Below are 24,000 nucleotides of genomic sequence, written 5' to 3'. Positions count from 1 at the left end.
TTCGGAAAGTTCTCTGTTTCAGCACCCAGTCTCTCACAGCTCCTTCGCTCCTGCTGCACCTGCCCCGACCTGCGACAGACCATCAACTGTGGAGGGATGTGATCGGGGCCCAGGGAAGGCGTGAGTTCGGGGCCAGGGACGCAGGGGCATCACGGGCCAGCCCACACTGCGATATATGTGGACACTAGGTCCATGCAGCAGAGCAGGTCTCCAGTTGTCTTGTGTAATCCTTGCCACTGGACCAAGACCTAGCTCTGTCAAGTCCGTGTGGTGGCTGGTGTGCAACGGCCACCACACGTTAAAAAAATCCACGCACAAGCATCTTCCACCTTTCAGGATGTAGTTTGGGTTCTTCTTTTGAAACACCTGTGAACTCATCCTTTTTTTTGGCGTGGAAGCAAGTCATCCTCGTGTTGAGGGACCGCCTATGATGATGATGATGTTTCGGCACCGGTCAGGTCCTAAGGGTGCTGGACCAGAGGTGTTCAACCTATACTGACAATTACTCCAGCCTCCTTGAATGTGTCTTCCACAGATCATCTCTATGGCACTACCGTCTCCTGATTTCACTCCTACCAATCAGACTTTCCACCATTCTATGCAACTCTCTTACAAGCTAACATAACTGTTAATGCTTTAGGTTATCAGCAATATGAGTTCACGCCCATTCTGGAGTCTATGGCCCCAAGTTTCCACAAGATTTGCTCCTGATTTTTAGGAGCAACTGGTGTAGAATGGAATATCTTAGAAATCGGAATTCTCGTCATTTAGTTTGCTCCAGTTCTAGTCAGTTAGAACAGTTTCACTTTGGAACAGAATTTTATTTTCAAAAGGGGGCGTGTCCGGCCACTTACGCCTGATTTCAAAGTTTTGTGAGTGAAAACTTACTCCAAACTAACTTAGAATGGAGTAAGTGAAGATTTTTGTACGCTCGAAAAAACCTTGTCTACACTTTAGAAAATCAGGCGTAGGTTACAAATCAGGCGTAGGGAATGGTGGGGGGGGGGGGGTGTTTAAAGGGAAGTTTACAAACATTAAACACTTCAGTTTTACAAATAAAGAGCCATCATCAATAATAAATGATAAATACATCAATAAATCAATCAAAAAAAATTAATAATTAAAAAAAAAATCAATAAATAAAACATTTTCTACTTACCGACTGCAGCACCGGGAGCCCTCCAACAGCGTGCTGGGATGCCCCCCCCCAGTGTGTCTCTGTCAGTGTCTCTATCTCTGTCTGTCTGTGTGTGTCTCTCATTCTCTGTCTGTCAGTGTCTGTGTTTCTGACAGCGAGGGGAGGGGGAGGAGGGGGGTAGAGGGAGAGAGGAGGGGGGAGCAGAGGGGGGGAGGGGGGGGAAGAAGGGGATAAAGAGGAGTTGTGGGGGGGCGGGGGGGAGAAGGGGGAGGGAGGCTGAACGGGCCGGGACTGAGACTTTGGGCAGGGCCCGTCCCCAGCACCAGATTTACAGATAGGTGGCGTTGGGTCAGGTCGGGGGGTGGTGGGAGGGAGGTCGGTTCGGGTCGGGGGGAGGGAGGGAGAGGGAGGTCAGGTCGGGGGGAGGGAGGTCAGGTCGGATCCAGTCCAGGGGTGGGGGGAGGGAGGGCGAAAGAGAGTCGGGGGGGGCGGGGGGTGGTCAGGTCGGGTCCGGGGCGGGAGCGGGAGTCAGGTCGTTGTCGAGTCGGGAGGAAGCAGGAGCTGGGCATGGGAGGAGCCTTATGCACGCAGCCCCAGTGAGGCCATTCAGCCAGGGCTAGGGGCTGCATGCTTCGGCCCCTCCCACACAGTTTTGGGCGCCTGGAGCTACTGAACATGCGCGCCCACTGTAGTGTGCATGTGCAGAGGTTCCGGCACTGTTTTCAGCGCAGGGACCTGGCTCCGCCCCCTACAGCTCCAGCTGCGCTGCGCCGAGGGCCAGAGGACCTGCAGGGAGGTGGAGAATCTGGAGGGTTTTTTTCGGCGCACTTTGTGGCGCGAAGAATGGGCACCCAGGTCGGTACTGCGCCGTTCTAGGCGCGGCTCGAAACTTGGGCTCTATATGTGTGTCTCAGTGACTCATACACACCCTCCAGAGAGAGAAAACCAACAGTCCTGCAGCACCTGTGTGCCTCATTTATCCAAGCTCCCTGCCACAGTGCAATGAATTGAAACCTTTCCATTATAATGGCAGGAAATACTTCAGACCAGTCCTCTCATTGTCTCAAAGAAAATGTTCATTATGAACAATAATGTTCACAATGGGAGCGGTTAAATATCTGAATTTTTAATGCTGTTTTCTTATTTTGCACTGCATTGTCTGCAGTGCAACCAACTTATTTTGCAGCCTGGGTTCTAATAACAGGCGACTGTCTAATTAAATTATTTTTCTACCTGTATGGAAAGCAAGTGTGGTTGTGGGAGGGGCTTTGAATCCATCGGTTGTTAATCCACAATGTTTTTTGTCCCGTGTATGAAGCAATTTGAGCTGGGGAAATATAAATGCAGTTACTTCAGAGGTTTGCTATTTGAGCTATGTCCAGTGGAATCCAAGTTCTGTTTGATTCAGATATGTTACAATTCAAATGCAATTGAATTTTAACAAGATAATTTTCCAGTTTGCATATGTATGAGTAATTGATCTCTCAGATGAATGCAGTTCAAAGTCGATGAATTTAAGCTGAATAAAAGCCACAACCTGTAATTTGTCTTTGAATAAATATTTGTTTTGTTGGCACTCAAAGTGTAAGATTTTTTATTGAAGGACTTTTCCACAAGTTGATTTGGTGCTGTGGGTGATGGGCTTGCCAACTAGAATGTTGGAAGCTGCCAACCACAAGGCCATAAAGCAGTGGTCGGCACGCAAGGTCCTGAACGCCCTAAGAAAGAAGGAGATGATGGATCCTGTTGGGCGATTCCCCAAGCCGACACTCGAACTCGTTTGGCAAAATGTTTCATTGCCAGAGCTTTCACACAAGCACCAAGATGTAGCTTGGTTGGCAGTGAGGAGGGCCCTATCCGTCGGATCGTTCATTCAGAGCTGGGGTTCAGAGACTCGGCACTCTGCCCCCTAATCGGCTGTGGTGCGGCCGAGACTGTCCTCCATCTCCTTCAGGATTGCGCCTTTGCAAGGCAGGTCTGGAAGGAGATGCAGTGGTTGCTGTCGAGGTTCATCCCAAGCAGCTCCATAACACAGGACTCTGTGCTCTGCGGACTTCCCAGGGACACACACCGAGACAGACTGCTGCTGGAGAGCCATCAACTCGGTTAAAGACGCACTTTGGTCTTCCCGAAACTTGCTGGTCTTCCAGAGCAAGGAGATGTCCACGGCCGAGTGTTGCAGACTGGCGCAATCCAAGGTCAAAGAGTGCATGCTGAGGGACTCACTAAAGGTTGGTGCAGTCGCCACAAAGGCACGATGGGGAAGAGCTACAGTTTAAGGCCCTTCTGCCACGGTAAACTCAGGGGATGGAATGAGACTCCCCTCGGGCTGTACTTGTTAATCTGCTTATATACATTGAGCACCATGTACTGAAAAACACCTGTGTTGTTCTATGTATAATGAAAGTCTCTGCACTGTTAGGCACTTGTAAAGAAATGTAAATGTATTCTCATCCGTTGCTTGTACTGCTTTCATCTGCATAGTGCTACATGTAACGTGATTCGTAATCAGTATTGAAATGTATCCTGGAATGAAATGTAAACCTGTTCTCATCTGCTCCATGTAATACCCTTATTTGCACAGTACTACATGTAACGTGATTTGCGGATTGTACTAAACTGTACCTTGAAATGAAATGCACGCTAGTGCATTGTATGGAACTGCTGTCAGCATCCAAATGAACTGTATGGAATTGCTGACCGCAAGGTACTGAAATATTTTCCAATGTATTGTGAAAATTTTATATGAATAAAGTATATTTTTTTTGAAAAAAAAAATTTGCAAGGCAGCTGCTATTATGTAGTTTATGCAACATAGCTATGGACATCTCAAAGTTGGTTGTCAATTCACGGCGACTGGATGAGGTGCAATTTGAGCTGGGGTCAGTATTTTCTTTTGAGAATTTGAACAGCTTGCTTCTGTTTTGCGTTAGAGCTAGCAGTCTGATTTGAAAAATGATTCTTATGGTAAGCAAATTTAAGTGACTGTCATCTTTTCACACTTGACTTTATGGGACCAAAATTCAGGGTCCAGATAAGGCCCATTACCGCCGTTTTGCGGCGGCCATACGGCAGAATTGAATGACCGCTGCGTTGCAGTCCATTGGCCGCCACAACCCAAATTCAGCTCGGGGATTTTTCGGCCTGTCCCCACTTCTGCCCCGCTGCTGCCAACTGCCGCAAGCACGTCATCAAAGCGCGCACCACTGCTCTCCAGCACACTCCGCCCCAAATTTACCTGAACAAATCTTTGCTTTTTTCTGTCGGTGTACCTGGTTTCTTGTCAGTGAGCCACAGCAGCATGGTGGCCGTTCAAGGGGAGGGCGAACTGCCGCGGCCGCCATGTTTTTATTTTTGCTGGCCGATTTCCTGATCGACCAGCCAATTATTACCCTGGCAACCCTCTTGGGTGCCAGGCCACTGGCCCGGCCGAAACCCTCCCTGGTGGCCCAGTGGCCAAATCTACAGAATTGACGATTCTCTTCCCTTTAAATGAGGGGAGAGATGTGGTGATGCACATGTGCCGTGATGTCGCCGCCGCTGAATGACAGTGGCGGAGACTCAGTCCCGCCCCAACTTCTGCCCCTCGCTATGACTACCGCCACACTTCTGCCCCTATTATGACTGACTTGAAAAAAAAGTCCGATGAGAAAAAAAGTCCAAAGTGCAGAAAATCGATCAGAAGGCCGCCTCAGTGCACCCGGCAGTTAAAACAGGTAAAAACTCGTTGTTGCGCCAGCTTTCTGGCATGCCTGAATTTCGGCTCTCGTGTGTAGGGTTGAGAGTTCAGCTCTCAACTAGTTATTGCAGGCTTCTTTTTCACTGTGTATTCCAGTGAAGATAGTTCTTCTGGTCTGGATTTGTACGCAAACTAGGTACAGATAAAGGTACTTGCAAATAACTCCCTTCATATCATCAGTATTTGCTCAGATTGATGTGTCTTTGACATGAACACACATTTGCAGACCGCTGTACTTTTTTCATGGGGGCAAACATAGTGCTGTTTAATACATATATCCATTTAAAGGTCTCAATCTTAAATTTTGAAGGGAGATTATTTGTGCCATTACTAATGGATTTCACTTTTTTTGCTGATGGGCCATCTGAGAGTTTTGTAGAGACATCATGATATTTCACTCCAACAACCACACTAATAATAACTGGCCGAGGGCAGCAGGCTCCATTTGTTGCACTCCCTCGTCCATGCCTTTGTTACCTTTAGACTTGGCTATTCCAATGCTCTCCTGGCTAGCCTCCCATCTTCCACCCAACGTAAACTTGAGTTCCCCCAAAACTCTGCTGCACATACTAACTCGCACTAAGTCCCATTCATTCATCATCCCTGTGGTCACATTGGCTCCCGGTCCGGCAACACATCAATTAAAAAATTCTCACCCTTGTTTTTAAGTTCCTCCATGGCCTCGCCCCTCCCTATCTCTATCGTCCTCCAGTCCGACATTCCTCCAAGATTTCTGCACTTCTCCAATTCAGGTCACTTGCGTACCCCCGTTTTTAAAGACGCGTTAATTTGCAGCATCTAAAGCTCTGATTGGGCCCCCTTGATCTAAAGTCCTGATTGCTGATAGGTCACACCCAGCAGTTTATCTTTGCAAAGTGTAATTTGAGAAATTCTGACTGCTGACTCCAGACAGAACAGAAGAACAGAGCTCACTCTCGTGGTTTAAGACCTTCTTCCACCCCGCCACAGAAGTTCCTGCCTCCACAGCCTAAGTTACTGACCTCTTTCCTCTCCTCCCCACCGCCCCCCCCCCACGAGCGCCTGACCGACCTACCCCGCCCCCCCCCCCCCCCCCCGCTCTGCCATCCACACCCATCTTCCTGACCTTCGACCTCAAATCCCGCCCTCCCCAAAGCCCAAGTTCCAGACCTCCTCCTGCCCCCTCCGCCCAATATCCTGACGACCTCTACATGCCCAATTCCTCCCCCACGGATTCATGACTCCATCTCTTCCCCACCCCCCGTCCCGTCCCGTCCATGCCACAGATGGGTCACGGATTGTTAACAGATTTATTGGGTATGAAGTGAATAGTGGCAATGTCGTGACTTCGGGATTTCATCCAGTCTTACAATCTGGATCATGTTCTGGCTCTCAACCCCCGCCCCCCCCGCCCCCTTTAGACCTGGATCACATTCTTTCACCATCCCCACTGTCTTCTCCCTACTCTTTACATTCTCCACCCATCCCCCCCCCCCCGATTCTTCGCTCTTCTCCTCCAATTCCCCCCCCTCTCTCTTTCCCCCTCTCTCTCTCCGAACCCCCTCTCGCTCTCTCCCTCCGATCTCTTGCCCCCTCCCTCCCGTCTCTCGCTCTCCCCCCTCCCTCTCGTCTCTCGCTTTCCCCCCCCCCCCCCTCCGGTCTCTCGCTCTTCTCCCTCCCGTCTCTCGCTCTACTTTCCCCCCTCCCCCCAGCTCTCTCTCGCTTCCCCCTACCCCCCCCCGGCGCCCCCTCCCCCCATGCCCGCCCGAACTCCCTCCTCTCTACCCCACAACCCCCGATATCTCTCTCTCTCTTCTCCCCCCCCCCCCCCACCCAATCTCGATCTGTCTCTGTCTCTCTCTCCCCCCCCCCGATATCTCCCCGCCTCCCCCGATCTCTCTCTCCCTCGCCTCCCCGATCTCTCTCTCTCTCTTCCCCCCCCCCCCCCCCGATCTCTCTCTTCCGCCTCTCTCTCTCCCCCCGATCTCTCTCTCTTCCCCCCCTCCCCCGATTGATTTCTCTCTTTCCCCCCCCCCGATCTCTCTCTCCCCCCCCGATCTCTCTTCGCCCCACCCCCCCGATCTCTCTTCACCCCCCCGATCTCTCTCTCTCTTTCCCCCTCCCCATCTCTCTCTTCCCCCTCCCCCATCTCTCTCTTCCCCCTCCCCCATCTCTCTCTTCCCCCTCCCCCATCTCTCTCTTCCCCCTCCCCATCTCTCTCTTCCCCCTCCCCCATCTCTCTCTTCCCCCTCCCCCATCTCTCTCTTCCCCCTCCCCCATCTCTCTCTTCCCCCTCCCCCATCTCTCTCTTCCCCCTCCCCCATCTCTCTCTTCCCCCTCCCCCATCTCTCTCTCCCCCCCTCCCCATCTCTCTCTCCCCCCTCCCCATCTCTCTCTCCCACCCTCCCCATCTCTCTCTCCCCCCCCTCCCATCTCTCTCTCCCCCCCTCCCCATCTCTCTCCCCCCCATCTCTTCCCCCATCTCTTCCCCCCGATCGCTCTCCTCCCCCCCGATCTCTCTCTCCTCCCCCCATCTCTCTCTTCTCCCCCCCATCTCTCTCTTCTCCCCCCATCTCTCTCTTCTCCCCCATCTCTCTCTTCTCCCCCATCTCTCTCTTCTCCCCCCATCTCTCTCTTCTCCCCCCCCCATCTCTCTCTTCTCCCCCCCATCTCTCTCTTCTCCCCCCCATCTCTCTCTTCTCCCCCCATCTCTCTCTTCTCCCCCCATCTCTCTCTTCTCCCCCCCCATCTCTCTCTTCTCCCCCCCCATCTCTCTCTTCTCCCCCCCCATCTCTCTCTTCTCCCCCCCATCTCTCTTTTCTCCCCCCCCATCTCTCTCTTCTCCCCCCCCCCATCTCTCTCTTCTCCCCCCCATCTCTCTCTTCTCCCCCCATCTCTCTCTTCTCCCCCCCATCTCTCTCTTCTCCCCCCCATCTCTCTCTTCTCCCCCCCCATCTCTCTCTTCTCCCCCCCCCATCTCTCTCTTCTCCCCCCATCTCTCTCTTCTCCCCCCCATCTCTCTCTTCTCCCCCCCCATCTCTCTCTTCTCCCCCCCATCTCTCTCTTCTCCCCCCATCTCTCTCTTCTCCCCCCCCATCTCTCTCTTCTCCCCCCCATCTCTCTCTTCTCCCCCCCATCTCTCTCTTCTCCCCCCCATCTCTCTCTTCTCCCCCCCATCTCTCTCTTCTTTTCCCCCCTCCCATCTCTTTCCCCACCTCCCATCTCTTTCCCCACCTCCCATCTCTTTCCCCACATCCCCACATCTCTTCCCCACATCTCTTCCCCACATCTCTTCCCCACATCTCTTCCCCCCCCCGATCTCTACCCCCCCGATCTCTACCCCCCCCCGATCTCTACCCCCCCCCGATCTCTACCCCCCCCCGATCTCTACCCCCCCCGATCTCTACCCCCCCCCGATCTCTACCCCCCCCCGATCTCTACCCCCCCCCCGATCTCTACCCCCCCCGATCTCTACCCCCCCCGATCTCTACCCCCCCCGATCTCTACCCCCCCCGATCTCTACCCCCCCCGATCTCTACCCCCCCCGATCTCTACCCCCCCCGATCTCTACCCCCCCCGATCTCTACCCCCCCCGATCTCTACCCCCCCCGATCTCTACCCCCCCCGATCTCTACCCCCCCCGATCTCTACCCCCCCCGATCTCTACCCCCCCCGATCTCTACCCCCCCCGATCTCTACCCCCCCGATCTCTACCCCCCCGATCTCTACCCCCCCCGATCTCTACCCCCCCCGATCTCTACCCCCCCCGATCTCTACCCCCCCCGATCTCTACCCCCCCGATCTCTACCCCCCCGATCTCTACCCCCCCCGATCTCTACCCCCCCCCGATCTCTACCCCCCCCGATCTCTACCCCCCCCGATCTCTACCCCCCCCGATCTCTACCCCCCCCGATCTCTACCCCCCCCGATCTCTACCCCCCCCCGATCTCTACCCCCCCCCCGATCTCTACCCCCCCCCCCCCGATCTCTACCCCCTCCGATCTCTACCCCTCCGATCTCTACCCCCCCGATCTCTACCCCCCGATCTCTACCCCCCGATCTCTACCCCCCGATCTCTACCCCCCGATCTCTACCCCCCGATCTCTACCCCCCCCCCGTCTCTACCCCCCCCCCGTCTCTACCCCCCCCCCGTCTCTACCCCCCCCCGTCTCTACGCCCCCCCCCGTCTCTACGCCCCCCCCCGTCTCTACGCCCCCCCCCGTCTCTACGCCCCCCCCCGTCTCTACGCCCCCCCCGTCTCTACGCCCCCCCCCGTCTCTACGCCCCCCCCCGTCTCTACGCCCCCCCCCGTCTCTACGCCCCCCCCCGTCTCTACGCCCCCCCCCGTCTCTACGCCCCCCCCCGTCTCTACGCCCCCCCCCGTCTCTACGCCCCCCCCCGTCTCTACGCCCCCCCCCCGTCTCTACGCCCCCCCCCGTCTCTACGCCCCCCCCCGTCTCTACCTCTCCTTTCTCTCTCTCTCGCTCTCCTTTCTCTCTCTCTCGCTCTCCTTTCTCTCTCTCTCGCTCTCCTTTCTCTCTCTCTCGCTCTCCTTTCTCTCTCTCTCGCTCTCCTTTCTCTCTCTCTCGCTCTCCTTTCTCTCTCTCTCGCTCTCCTTTCTCTCTCTCTCGCTCTCCTTTCTCTCTCTCTCGCTCACCTTTCTCTCTCTCTCGCTCTCCTTTCTCTCTCTCTCGCTCTCCTTTCTCTCTCTCTCGCTCTCCTTTCTCTCGCTCTCCTTTCTCGCTCTCGCTCTCCTTTCTCTCGCTCTCGCTCTCCATTCTCTCGCTCTCCTTTCGCTCTCGCTCTCCTTTCGCTCTCGCTCCCTTTCTCTCGCTCTCCTTTCTCTCTCTCGCTCTCCTTTCGCTCGCTCTGACCTCTCTCTCACTCTCTCTCACTCTCTCTCACTCTCTCTCTCACTCTCTCTCACTCTCTCTCTCACTCTCTCTCACTCTCTCTCACTCTCTCTCACTCTCTCTCTCACTCTCTCTCTCACTCTCTCTCTCACTCTCTCTCTCACTCTCTCTCTCTCTCTCTCTCTCTCACTCTCTCTCTCACTCTCTCTCTCTCTCTCTCTCTCTCACTCTCTCTCTCTCTCTTTCTCCTTCCTTCCACTGATCCAATATCTTCACCTGGGCCATCTCGGACCCACGGAGCTGAGGAAATCGTGGCCCATGCTAAATGGCAACCACAAGTGTGGGGCACGGCACAAATGCGGCTGGATCTCGGTAACAGCATGCATGTGCAGAAGGTGATGGGGTGCGCCTGCGCAAAAAGGGGTATGGGCCGACCTCGCGCATGCGCAGAAGGGCACGAAAATGTTGGTGCAGATGATCACTTCGGATTTTATTGGTGGCTGTGTTTTCAGCTGTGGAGGCCCTAAGCCCTGGAATTCCTTCCCTAAACCTCTCTACCTCTCTCTCTTCCTTTAAGGCACTCTTTAAAACCTACCTCATCTTTTCTAATATCCCCCCCATATGTGGTTCTCTCAAATTTGTTTGATAATGCTGTGGGACGTTTTACTGTGTTAAAAGGCGTAATATAAATGCAAGTTATTAATATTACTACATCAGAAATTCACGCCACCTCTGACCAGCAGTTTAAAAAAGTTACAGTGGCAACTGAGATCTGTGTTTCCTTTTCTAAAATTTTGGGCTGTGCAATGGAAAATATTTCCCCTTCGATGTTAAATTCCACTGATTTCTACAGGATAATTTTATGTCATGAAAGAGTCAATTTATAATCTTTTCCCTATTTTAAAGCATATTGGCAAACCACAACTAACAGCAACATGCAAATGTTGGGGAAGTCCAGAACCAGGGGTCACAGTCTGAGGATAAGGGGTAAGCCATTTAGGACCGAGATAAGGAGAAACTTCTTCACCCAGAGAGTGGTGAACCTGTGGAATTCTCTACCACAGAAAGTAGTTGAGGCCAATTCACTAAATATATTCAAAAGGGAGTTAGATGAAGTCCTTACTACTCGGGGGATCAAGGGTTATGGCGAGAAAGCAGGAAGGGGGTACTGAAGTTTCATGTTCAGCCATGAACTCATTGAATGGCGGTGCAGGCTAGAAGGGCTGAATGGCCTGCTCCTGCACCTATTTTCTATGTTTCTATGAACAAAGGTGATTTTCTGAATGCCATGTTTAACATTTTGTTTTTCTCTAGCGTACTTCTACCTTTTTAATTTGTTTGTTTTTCATTTTAATTTTTCTGAAGCTAAGTTTCTTCTCTCCTTTCTACAGCTTCAGTGATGTGTTCTCTTGCAATGATTTCTCCATCCATCTTTGCCCCCCTGTTCTCATCCCGCCAATATTATTTGTAAGGGTGAGTTTAGTTTCCACATGTAAACTGACAACTCTCAGCTTGATCTTTCCGTAACCACAATGAGCCCCACAACTATTGCTGTGCTGTCTAATACAAAGCTGATGTCAAGGATGGATGAGTCATAGCTTTGCTCAGCTTAAAATTTGCAAGAACAAAGCTGTTGCCAAAAACTCTTGACTTTATCCCCTGGTTCTATCCAGTTCCTTAGATGTTTGCTCAGGTTGACAATATGCAACCTCAATTTCATGTTTGACTTTGAGTGAGGTTCAAACTTTGTATCCTATTCATTATCAAGACTGACTATTTCTACCACAGTAACATTACCTGCCTCCATCCTTACCCATGCACCCCCTTTCCCCCCATCTGCCCCCAACAAAACCTCCACCAATGCTGACCACCTCATCCATGCAACCTGTCATCCAGACACGACCTATCCACCCTTTTCATTGCTGGTTTCTCTGCTAACACATTTGACAAACTAAAATGTGACCAAAACTTGCATCCCATCATGTACCAAGTCCAGCTCACCTATTGCCCCTGTCCTCGCCAACTGGTTTCCTCATCTCCGTTCCATTCCGCCATCAGAAAATGGTTCTTCAGCCGTCAACCTACACTCTAAATTCTCCTCCTAAACTTCTCTACCTTGTTTCATCTCTCCATCTTCCAAAACCTCAAAATTTACTGTTCAACCATGTCTTTGTTCACCTCCCCATAATCTTTCCTCACTCTTGCACGTGAAGCACTTGGATACTTTAAAGGTACTGTATAAAATTGTACATTGTTGTTAGAGTAGTAGAAGTACTTTTTTGAAAAATTATTTTAGTATAATGTTATTTAAGGTATGGGAATGTGATGCTTATTGTTTTGTGGTACTGGGTCATCGTCCTAAACAATTGATCTTGCCATGCCTAATTTTCAAGAAAAAGACAAAAGGGATGTTGGATAGTGTATGAGTTGGTACAATTGTATTTAAGATCTTTGTGTGAAGCAATCCCAGATGAATGTGATGCATTTCTGTTCTCTGCAGCTCTCCAGTGCCTCAAAGCAATAAGTAGGTTTTACTGATTCATGCAGGTCAAAAACTCCTTATGCTCATTCATTGGTGTGTGTTGAGTAAGCTGATCTCAAGTCTAGGGAGCTTTTTCTTCAAATCAACCAAGTTTCCTGCATTTGAGTGCACTGTAGTGGCCTCTATTGCAGAGTTTGCATGTGCCATTGTTGGGTGTGAACATGATTAGACTTGGCCGTGATGTTTTCTTCCACAGCCACTCCATCCACAATTAAACTGGCAATGCTTTTCTGAGTTTAGGCTTGAGGCATATCCTTCGACAGCTTAGAGAAAGCTTTATTTTGCATTGTCCCATTTCTCTATCTCATCTGGGAGTGCTTAATGATGAGGATGTTGGCGCCTCTCTCAAAAATGGGAGAATGTGTGAATATGTTCAACATAATCATTTCTACAATTATATATGGAACAGTTGCTATCTGTAGTTACACTGTCACAGTGAGATTTTCAAAGCAGATTTAAGTAAAATGAGAGCGCGCTAGACTTGCTGTCTGAGCGCGCTAGACTTGCTGTCTGAATAGTATATGTGGGAATTAAGATCGCAGTCCAATTACAGCAGAGATAAAAGTTGGGCAGGGCCAGAAATGTTAATCACACCATTGAGTATCAAGATACAGGTATGTAGCTTTTGCAGCAGTACTCCCTCTCTCTGAGGTAGTTAGTTGCACATAGACTGCATACCTCTTGTTCTTTGGACTGGGTTTCTGAAGGCTGCAGAGCTCAAACCCTGCATTACAGTCTGAAACCAGCACGGTTCTTTGTAAGAGAAGAAGTCTAATGTTAATTTATTTTCAGCAAAGGAAAGCGGTATTGATGCACTAAAAATAACCTGAAGATTTCCTGTATGGTAACCCAAATGTCTGTTTATCTTTTGGGAGAGGAGAGTTGTTACTAAGTACTGATTTCAATGCACAAGTGATGCAAAGCTTGTTTTAACACTGCTACATCTGTATTTTTATGTCTGGAATCACTTCAGATATAAACCCAGCCATATATTTAAAATCGGAAAGCTGGACGGATGGATGTTCTCTCTTTCTTGCAAAAAAAAATACACACTTGCCTATGGCAAGAATCTGTACTTGAATAGCAACCAGAAACAATTGGCATTTTTATTAATTTGGTTGTCCAATTTCCTTTCACATTATTTTCAAATAATGCTATACCACTTCACCCTTTAATTGATGATATAACATGGGTAAAGTATGCTTTTTTTTCTTTTTGTCCTAGACTTTGAAACATTCGCCTTTCTTTCCCCATTCCCTGGAGACACACTTGGATTCGCATCAAATTTTTTATGTCTACCAAAGACTGAAATTAGTTGGGCTGTCGTTGAACAACTCTTATTGCTGGAAAAGCATTGAAAAACATGCTATTTTGTTTAGTGAGGATTCCGTAAATTATTTTGATTAATTTTCATTTTTTATGCTTATTTTTTTAATAATTTAAAAGAAATTTATAACACGAAGGTCATTTTGACAATTAGAAATTACGCACATTAATACAAGCGGGACCGTGACCGTTTTCTTGGAAATTGAGACCTAATGTTAATTCAGATATTTGAATCTGGTGCTATTCAGAACTGTTTGCTTTCTGTTTTATCTGAGACTTTGGCTTTAGGGTTTCCATAATTGTCTTAGAAGGCAATAGTAAAGTTTGTACAAAGTAGATTGGGATCTTGGCCGAAATCCTAGACAGCATCCGCCAGAAGCGTATGTAATGCTTTCTAAGATAAATGCGAACATGCAAACAATTTTATTTTAAAATAAAATATGAGCTCAATCAGGAACCATAAATTATTAGGCTGCATAAATTGGAATTCAGCTGAGTGGGACTGCACTGACCTGGTTCCATCCTTATCTATTTAACTGTAGCCAGAGAATCACCTGCATCGGCATCTCTTCCTGCCCCTGCATCGTTACCTCTGGTGTCCCCCAAAGATCAATCCTTGGCCCCCTCCTATTTCTCATCTACATGATGCCCCTTGGCGACATCATCTGAAAACACAGTATCAGTTTCCACATGTACGCTGATGACACACAGCTCTACCTCACTACCACTTCTCTCGATCCCTCCACGGTCTCTAAATTGTCAGACTGCTTACCCGACATCCAGTTCTGGATGAGAAGAAATTTTCTCCAATTGAATATTGGGAAGACCGAAACCATTGTTTTTGGTCCCCATCACAAACTCCATTCCCGAGCCACTGACTCCATCCCTCTCCCCAACATCTGTCTGAGGCTGAACCAGACTGTTCGCAAACTTGGTGTCACATTTAACCCTGAAATGAGCTTTCGACCACACATCCGCAGCATAATTAAGACCACCTATTTCCATCTCCGTAACGTCGCCCGTCTCCGCCCTTGCCTCAGTTCATCCGCTGAAGCCCTCATCCATGACTTTGTTACCTCGAGACTTGATTATTCCACCACACTTCTGGCCTCCCACATTCTACCCTATGTAAACTAGAGGTGATCCAAAACTCGGCTGCCCGCGTCCTAACTCCCACCAGGTTCCGCTGACCTATATTGGTTCCCGGTTAAGCAACGCCTCGATTTAAAAATTCTCATCCTTGTTTTCAAATCCCTCCATGGCCTCACCCCTCTAAATCTCTCTCATCTCCTCCAGCCCCACAACCCCCCCCCCCCCCCGAAATGTCTGTGCTCCTCTAATTCTGCCCCCTTTAGCACCCTTGGTTATAATCACTTAACCATTGGTGGCCTTCTGTTGCCTAGGCCCTAATCTCTGGAATTCCCTGCCTAAACCTCTCCGCCTCTCTACATCTCTTTCCTCCTTCAAGACGTTCCCTAAATCTACCTCTTTGACCAAACTTTTGGTCACCTGCCCTAATTTCTCCTCCGATGAAATGGCTTGGGACGTTTCACTATGTTAAAGGCACTACATAAATACAAGTTGTTCTGTTGTCATAGAATTTGAGGTGGATCAATAAACATTTTCTAATTTATGTGGCAAATTATGAAGGGCTGAACAGAGTTGATTCCTGCAAGTTCATTACAACAGAAAATTAATATAAGGGATACAAATTCAAAATTGGGAAATTACAAGTGAAGAGAGTAATCGGGTAGAATTTTTTGGCCCTACAATAATGTGCGGCAAATAGATATGTTTCTAAAAAGAAAGCGATTGAGAAAGTGGTTAAATATTGAACCTGATGGCCTTCTCCATTAAAGGTTCTCATGTTTGTATAGCCTGATCAACAACATAACTGAGTGCAAAAGTTGTACAACCCCAATGTACTCTAGTTTAAATACAATGGAGCCCCATTCAAATGATGTTGAGTGTTCGAAGTCTATACTAAAATTATTCATAATCGGTTCGTGATTTTTGTACTGCCATGTCAAAGTTTGTAGTCCATAACAGGTAATATTTTCTTACTGTGTAATGTGACTTTGATAAATGTGTGCGTACTCCTGGTCTGCAGATGCAGTATTTTATGTAAATGAAAAATTCCTTTGTATCCGATTCACAATATATGACTTTACCTAGCCTTTGACAACAGATCAGTGTGTTGTCTAAATATAGGGAAAGGAAGACAGTATGTTGAAATATTTTAATAATCTACTGATTGTATTTTACTGCTGTTGGAAGTAATTTGCGAACAGTGGGTGTAAATTTAAAGATGTGTTTCATTTATTAAATAGTTTCAAAGTTAGTTTGTAATTTGATGCAATATCGAATTATAATTCTGTCAAAAAAACTTGCATTGCCAGACTTGACAGAAGTCTCTGTTTTTAACTGTTTGTTTTGTTAATTCGGAATAGAATTAGACTTTTTTTTTGCAAAGAAGTGGTAGATCATAAAGTCTGAAAGTGACCTTCCAAAGGTAATGTAATGTTGCTTACCAATGACTTACTAGAGAAGTGTAGCTCCAGATAGTTGCCTTTTTACCAAATTGAAAAAAAGTTTTTACCACCTCATGCTGAGAAAATGAATTAGATTTGATAATTCTGTGGTCACAATTGAAGTATATGTAGCCACCTGTACTTCCCAACTTACTTGGGTACATTAAATGTTTCCTCAGTATTTAATCCCCGGAGAAATCTTTCATGGGGTGAACGATCCAAAGACTCGGTTTTGTTTGATTTCCTCCAAAAACATCTGTTTTGATTTAGCAGCCCACTTTGAATTTGTTTTACAGTTTTTCTATTTAAAAAGCCAGACCAGTTATTTAAATTAAACCAAAACCTGGATGAAAACTTTTATGGGCGCAAGTTTCGGGCCGCGCCTAAAACGGCGCAGCCTGGACCTGGACGCCCGTTTTTCACGCCAGAAAGTGCGCCTAAAAAAAACTTACCTATTCTCCGGCTCCCTGCAGGCCCTCTGGAGCCGGGCGCGGCGCAACACGAGCTGTAGGGGGCGGAGCCAGGTCCCTGCGCTGAAAACAGTGCCGGGACCTCTGCACTTGCGCGCTACAGTGGGCGCGCATGTGCAGTAGCTCCAGGTGCCCAGAACTGTGGGAGGGGTCCGAAGCACGCAGCCCCTAGCCCTGGATGAATGGCCTCTCTGGGGCTGCGTGGATAAGGCTCCGACCCGACCCGACCCCTGCTCTTCCGCCCCCACCCCGGACCTCCGACTTCTCCCCCCCCCCCCCCCCGGACCTCCGCGACTCTACTCCTGAGACCCGACGCCACCTACTTGTAAATCCAGCCCGAGGTCTTGGGCCTGGCCGTTCAGCCTCCTTCTCTCCTTTCCTCTCTCCTTTCCTCTCTCCTTCCTTTCCTCCCTCCTTCCTTCCTTCCCTCCCTCTCCTTCCTTCCCTCCCTCTCCTTCCCCCCCTCTCCTTCCCCCTCTCCTTCCCCCCCTCTCCTTCCCCCTCTCCTTCCCCCTCTCCTTCCCCCTCTCCTTCCCCCTCTCCTTCCCCCTCTCCTTCCCCCTCTCCTTCCCCCTCTCCTTCCCCCTCTCCTTCCCCCTCTCCTTCCCCCTCTCCTTCCCCCTCTCCTTCCCCCTCTCCTTCCCCCTCTCCTTCCCCCTCTCCTTCCCCCTCTCCTTCCCCCTCTCCTTCCCCCTCTCCTTCCCCCTCTCCTTCCCCCTCTCCTTCCCCCTCTCCTTCCCCCTCTCCTTCCCCCTCTCCTTCCCCCTCTCCTTCCCCCTCTCCTTCCCCCTCTCCTTCCCCCTCTCCTTCCCCCTCTCCTTCCCCCTCTCCTTCCCCCTCTCCTTCCCCCTCTCCTTCCCCCTCTCCTTCCCCCTCTCCTTCCCCCCCCCTCCTTCCTCCCCCACCCCTCGCTGTCAGAAACACAGACACTGACAGACAGAGAGTGAGACACACACACAGTCAGAGAGATAGAGACACTGACAGAGACACACACTGGGGGGTGGGGGGCCATCCCAGCATGCTGTTGGAGGACTCCCAGTACTGCAGTCGGTAAGTAGAAAATGTTTTATTGATTTTTTTTAAATTATATTTTATTAAATTTTTTTGATTGATTTATTGGTTAATTTATTGATGTAGTTATCATTTGTTATTGATGATGGCTCTTTATTTGTAAAACTGAAGTGTTTAATGTTTGTAAACTTCCCTTTAAACCCCGCCCCCCCCCCCATTCCCTATGCCTAATTTGTGACCTACGCCTGATTTTCTAAAGTGTAGACAAGGTTTTATCGAACGTACAAAAATCTTCACTTACTCCATTCTAAGTTAGTCTGGAGTAAGTTTTCACTGCCTAAACTTTGAAAACAGGCGTAAGTGGCCGGACACGCCTCCGTTTGAAAAATAAAATTCTGTTCCAAAGTGAAACTGTTCTAACTGACTAGAACTGGAGCAAACTAAATGCCGAGAATTCAAATTCCTAAGATACTCCATTCTAAACCAGTTGCTCCAAAAAAACAGGAGCAACTCAGGCCAAAACTTGGCCCCCATAAGTGGTGTGCTTGTTTGCCTACATAAATTGCTGCAGTTTAAATGTAATACGATGTGCTTGTTTGTTTGCCTGTACTTCCAAGTATACAAACTGTAAAGTTGTGTCATCTAAGCCGCAAGTTTCCACATGATTTGCTCCTGATTTTTCGGAGCAACTGGTGGAGAACGGATTATCTTAGAAATCGGAATTCTCCACATTTAAGTTTTCTGCAGTTCTAGTCAGGTAGAACAGTTTCACTTTTGAACAGAATTTTTTTTTCAAAAGGGGGCGTGTCCGGCCACTGACGCCTGATTTGAAAGTTTCCACAGTGAAAACGTACTCCAAATTAACTCAGAATGGAGCAAGTGAAGATTTTTGTCAGCTTGAAAAAACCTTGTCTACACATTAAAAAATCAGGCGCAGGTTACAAATTAGGCATCGGGAACGAGGTGGGGAGGGGGGGAAGGGAAGTCATTAAATTCTACAATCAATCCTTATTTATACTTATACAAATATTATACAAATAAATCCAATCTGAATAAAAATTTATAAGCAAAGAAAAGATTAAATAAACCATGTTCCTACCTGTGTGAAAGTGCTTCAGGCAGGCCTTTCAGGCAGCGGTTTGCCGTCAGGCCTGACCGACGGCAGGGGGGTGGAGGGAGGGAGAAGGCTGCAGGAAGCCTCATTACTTGAGGCAGCCGTTTGCCGTCAGGCCCGACCGACGGCAGGGGGAGAAAGCTGCAAGAAGCCTCAGTGCTGATCATGGAAGGGCAATGTGGTTTTATTAAAAAATGTTAAAAATTGAACAGCTACAAAGAATTTGAATCGTCTCAAACAAGTGCATGTGTCCCGTTTATCACAGTCTATCTTTAATTACAGAATGCACTCCTTCATCCTCTCACACAAAAATATCAAGAAAATTAAAATACAAGCCTTTGCAAGGGTTCAATAAACAAATTTTCACTTTTTCTGCAGCACTTTTTAAAATGGGCGAGTGCCAATGTTTCCTTCACACTGCGCGTGCGCGAACGCTCCAACACGCACGCGCAGGGTTGCCGGCACGAAAAAAACTCATTTAAATTGTACCCGCCCCCTCCTACTTATAAAATCGGCGCGAGTGGTAGGCTCCGCCCCCTGTGCGCCGCGCCAAGCAGACATCCAGCTCGGAGGGGCGCCCGTTTTGCCGCGTGTGGAAACTTGGGGCCCTAGTCTATAGTTTCATTTTGCAGTCACCTCTGAAGGAAGTAGATTATTTCTAACATTTATTTTAATTGTTTACTATGATGTTTCTATGTACAAGATGATGTGTTGACTTCTGTAACAATACCGCTGGGAATCCTCCATGTCTTACTATCTTAAACAGCGGTGATCTGTATCCTCAGTTTATTGAATTCAATATAGAAAAGCATTCTCATTTTACATCTTGTCTAATAGAGTTCCAGTGCTTATAATTTGCCGTACAAAAATGTTGCCATTTTTCATGTACAGTGATGTAAGTAAATAAAAGCCATAAAAAATTATAGTATGCTTTTTTTTATTTATGCTAACTTTCTCCATTCCTCTTCTCATGAATGCATTGGCTCCTTGTAATGTTCCATGGCTATCAGATGTCTATATTTCACTGTTCTTTACCTCTGAGCCTAGACAGTAATTAAAAATTGGTAGGTTATTCAGTTGTGGGGACATCAAAACTAAGCCCAGTCTGTTCACACCCAATATCCAGCATAGGGGTCTCGGTAATGGAGTGGGAATCTTAGCTGATTATGTTTTCCCCCCCTCCCTAACTTGGAGCACTATGGACATACTACCATTTGGCTTAGATCAGCTAACTTGCGTATAGGGGATTTTGACATTTCCTGGTTACAATTTTTTTTACTGATAATATTATTACGATATAACTTTCTAGGAACATTCAATATCAGGAGTTTAATGGAAAAGGAATGTAGGAGAGGGAATGACGTGGGATGGGTGCGCCTCTACTTTTTATTGCTGTAGCAGGAATAACGAACGTTGATTTGTAGCCCTGTCTCAATCTCCCTAAATAACTGAAAACTAAAACTAAATGAAATGCTGTCATCCCCTCCCCTAACTGTGTACAGTTAAGTAAAAATGTGTTTTAAAATTTTGTCTATTTTCTGTTCTTGAAGGATGGCAGTAAATGTGAAAGTTTGTTTTTAAAAGTAAGATGATTTCCCAGACTGGATACTACAACTGAATTTCCAGTGCACAGATTGCAAATGCAGATAAGCCTGAAGTGGATTCATTGCATTGTCTACAAGCTTTCTAATAAGATCATTGTTTGGCATATTGCATTCAAGATGTTGATCATCTATATTGCATAATGCTGGCTTTCAGTGATAACACTTCACTCTTAACTCAATGCTTTGGTGCTGCGCAGTACTTCGATTACTTAGTAGGTGGCAAGCTTCTTAAAAAAAACAAACGGGTAAAATGGAGGTTTTATCTGGTATATTTATTTATAGTTTAGTGAACAATGTACAGTTTAAGAATGTCTTAAATACTAGCTTCCTATTTCAATACATATGATAAAGTTTTGTTATTGGCTACAGGATTTTAGTTCCTCTTGAGATATTGGGGTTTTCTAACTAAATTATATCATTAGTAACAACTACTAAATGCATTTATATAGTGCCTTTAACATAGAAAAATATCCCACGGTGCTTCATGGGATGCCAAGTGAAAGGAGGAAATATTAGGAAGGGTAACTAAAAGTAATGTGAATAATCGATGTTTTGATTTTTTTCTTTGTAGATCTTCATGAATTTGAAGCAGTTTTATTTCTGTTTAAAATGTGCAGGAAAACATCCATTAATTTAGCTTGTAATAACAAGAATTCAGTGGTGTCTTGCCTTTTCTGTCCTCTGAGCATATTGGTAACAGGGTGGGGGATGGGTATTGCTACTCTTTTGCTACATGTGTAGCAAGATTGGCTGCAGTTTACAGCTGTGTTGTCGGGCTTGTCAGATAGGAAACAATCAGCTGAGGATTTCTGTTGTCCAGGGAGCATGCAAGAATGCCAAAACCATTTGAAAACCCCCAAAAATACTGAGCCAAGCACACCAGTACATAATGGCATCTGTCAATTTTCCAAGTCAGATTAAAGCCAGTCTAGTAGGAAAGCATGTCTAAAGCTGTGGGTTAAGAAATGCTGGCGTGTAAGGTTCTGAATTAAGAAATTTTCTTTTGTTGAGTTGTAATGCCTATTGTAGTTCTGACTTGAATGTTGATGATCTGTGAGTGAGATTGTTCATATTATCCAGCAGAACCCTCTGCTGGTAACATGCTGCACACAGCGTGTCTAAGAAACAATATGCATACCACTCTAAGTTACAGAAATTAGAGGCTGCAGGCTGTAGCTTCAAAATGTTAAGAGTTCACCACAGCTGTTAGATCTGGGCTAACCTTGTACCAGCTTATCTGCAATACAGCCATCTAGTGGCAGGCTAATAAGTTATTTAATTTGTGTTTTTTAATCAAACTGTATGGCATCAGGTATATGTTGAAGGAGCTTAAAGATCAAAGTTTTCTTCAAAAATATAAAAATGGGAGTGACTGCTGGGTTTGTTAACAGCTGTTCATAAGTTGTGTAGAAATGGAACTGTAATCTAGCAGTAGATTTATTTTGTATTTTTGTCCCCTGCTGTTATCTAACTAGTTAAAATTTTAATGTTTTTTTTGATGATTCTGGTTGTGTCGTAAGTAGAAGAAACAAAACAAATCGGACTATGAATATCCATTTTATTACATTTAGAATAGCTGAAATATTTGAGTTTAATTTGAGAAGAAAGTAACTGAGGGGTTAATGCTGATATCATTTTAAGCTTGTGGATCATACTGCCCCTGGTGGCGATATGAAAGTGCAAGCTAAATTGGGGTGAGGGAGACACACACACCACAAGATCAGTTTGCAACCTCTTCCTAATTTGAATAGCTTCACTCCTTACTTGAAAAGTTATATTTGTGGATGGAACATGTCATGTAAAAGCTATAAATAAAAGCTGTGAAAACATAATTTTATGAAAATGCTTCTCAATCTTTTTAAACAATGTGATTTATTTCAAGTGGTTCAGAAAAAGCCACATTACATTATATGCATCTTGCAAGAGATGTTGACTCTACCTTTTGTAATCTACTGTACCAAAACATGATGCTTTGTCAAAATAAAATGTACTACTGTAGATGTAAACATACAGAATTGAGACAAATGTTAGTGTGCAATACAGAAGTATTCCTGTGGGTGTCTCTTTTCCCCAGTGATTTCATAAAACTAAGTGGATTACGAATTATAGAGTGGACAAAGCATATGAGACTTTTTTTTCCCGTTACGCCTATTTCTAACCTACACTTGTAATATAAATATGCTGAACTTCAAAAAATAAATAACAAGCTATTTAAGAAACTTAAATATATAAGGATTCAAAGTTAAGGGAAGTCTGTGGTCTAATTCATTTGTGATAACTTTTGGAAAGCTGAATTTTATTCTTGATTAAATTCAACTTTTAATACTGTAATGTATATTTCTGCTAATAGATGCGGCTTTTGCAAAAAGTGTGGAACAGTCAGATTTTAATCAGTAAAATATATACGTTTAATCAACTTTCAAAAGAAATTACAAGTAGACAAAAATGTGTAGACTTTTTAAACTTTGAGAGATTTCTAATTAATTTTGTTATATATAGCTAATTGACATGAGGGAGGGTGTTATGTTTTCAGTATTTTGATTATGAACTATGAAGAACAGAATATCAATTATTCCAAGTATTGCAGTTGCAATCTGGTGGTCAGAAATTAAAAGCAATTATAGATGAGGTTGAATTTGGACAGGTTTGGCTGAACAGCAGCAGGCCACATCTACAAAGGTTCCAAAATGTAATACTGTAGCTTGAAGTAAATAACTTTCAAAAAATGTCATTTATTATGAGAAATTTGTGAATTGTAAAAAATAATGCATTGAATTATCTCTCTCAACAGTTCAGGCATGCTTTTCTAACACTGAAATGACTTTTCATTTTAGAATTTGCCCAAATATGTCTTTCATAAAGACTAATCGAGCAAAGGGAGAAGAAAACACTTTTCACATAATCAAGTTAATTGACAGATTACCTAAAAACAAAAGGAGGAAATTGCAGGATTCCAGCCCAGATTTGTGGACGGCAACGGTGCTGAAGAGATGATCACTCCAGAGATACCGGTGTTACAGTAAGTACATTAATTTTAGATGATCAGTACATTGAAACAAATATTTCCAGAATATCTGTTCCTCAGCTCAGAACACAAATCCATGGAGGAATACAGTGGTATTTCTGGAAAATAAAAAAGTGATGTTTTCCTGTAAATTAGAATAGCTCCTGTAAAAAAAAAAAATGCACTGGAAACTATATTGTTACGTGACTGTTTTTTAAAAAAAAAAAGCATTCAAAATGTTTAATCAAAGCCAATTTATAAAATCAAATTGATGTATTCCAATTGTAAAAGTATTGTAGACACTTGCATATAATTTGGCATGTGTGCGATTTGTTTCATCAGTATTCATTTTTAAAAATTTGACCATTACACAGATTCAGTTTCCATTCTTTGGCAAGTTTTTTGTGAAATGTGTCTTTTTCTGTTATGAACATTTTTGTTTAAACAATGAATGCTCACTACCTCATCAAGGAAACTTGGTTGGATTACATCAGCTCAATTTAAGAGTGTTGTAAGTTAAATGTGAAGTGTAAGTCCGCAGTTAAGATTTGGCCCGGCAAAGCATAGCAAGATTGCCTTTTTGGTATCAGGCCAGCCCCTGATGCTGCATTAAATCTGAATTTACACAATTATTGATCGTTGGTTGATGTAAAGCAAAACCACTTGGCACTGACACAATAGCTGTAGTG

General features: G+C 46.1%; 1 protein-coding gene across 2 annotated transcripts in view; it reads left to right on the top strand.

The window, feature by feature from the left end:
* stag1a (STAG1 cohesin complex component a) overlaps positions 1 to 24,000 on the top strand; it is a 190,770-nt gene that overhangs the window by 90,147 nt on the left and 76,623 nt on the right. For both annotated transcript variants that reach the window (XM_070883373.1, XM_070883374.1), the window contains one exon: positions 23,142 to 23,326. In XM_070883373.1, coding sequence (XP_070739474.1) covers positions 23,298 to 23,326 — 29 coding nt within the window. In that variant the 5' untranslated portion in view covers positions 23,142 to 23,297. The remainder of the gene's footprint in view (positions 1 to 23,141; positions 23,327 to 24,000) is intronic.

Source organism: Pristiophorus japonicus, chromosome 6, assembly GCF_044704955.1.
Source record: "Pristiophorus japonicus isolate sPriJap1 chromosome 6, sPriJap1.hap1, whole genome shotgun sequence".
In the NCBI taxonomy this organism is placed as follows: Eukaryota; Metazoa; Chordata; class Chondrichthyes; family Pristiophoridae; genus Pristiophorus; species Pristiophorus japonicus.
The sequence above is the reverse complement of the archived record's forward strand: the minus strand, read 5'-3'. Positions and strand labels throughout refer to the sequence as shown.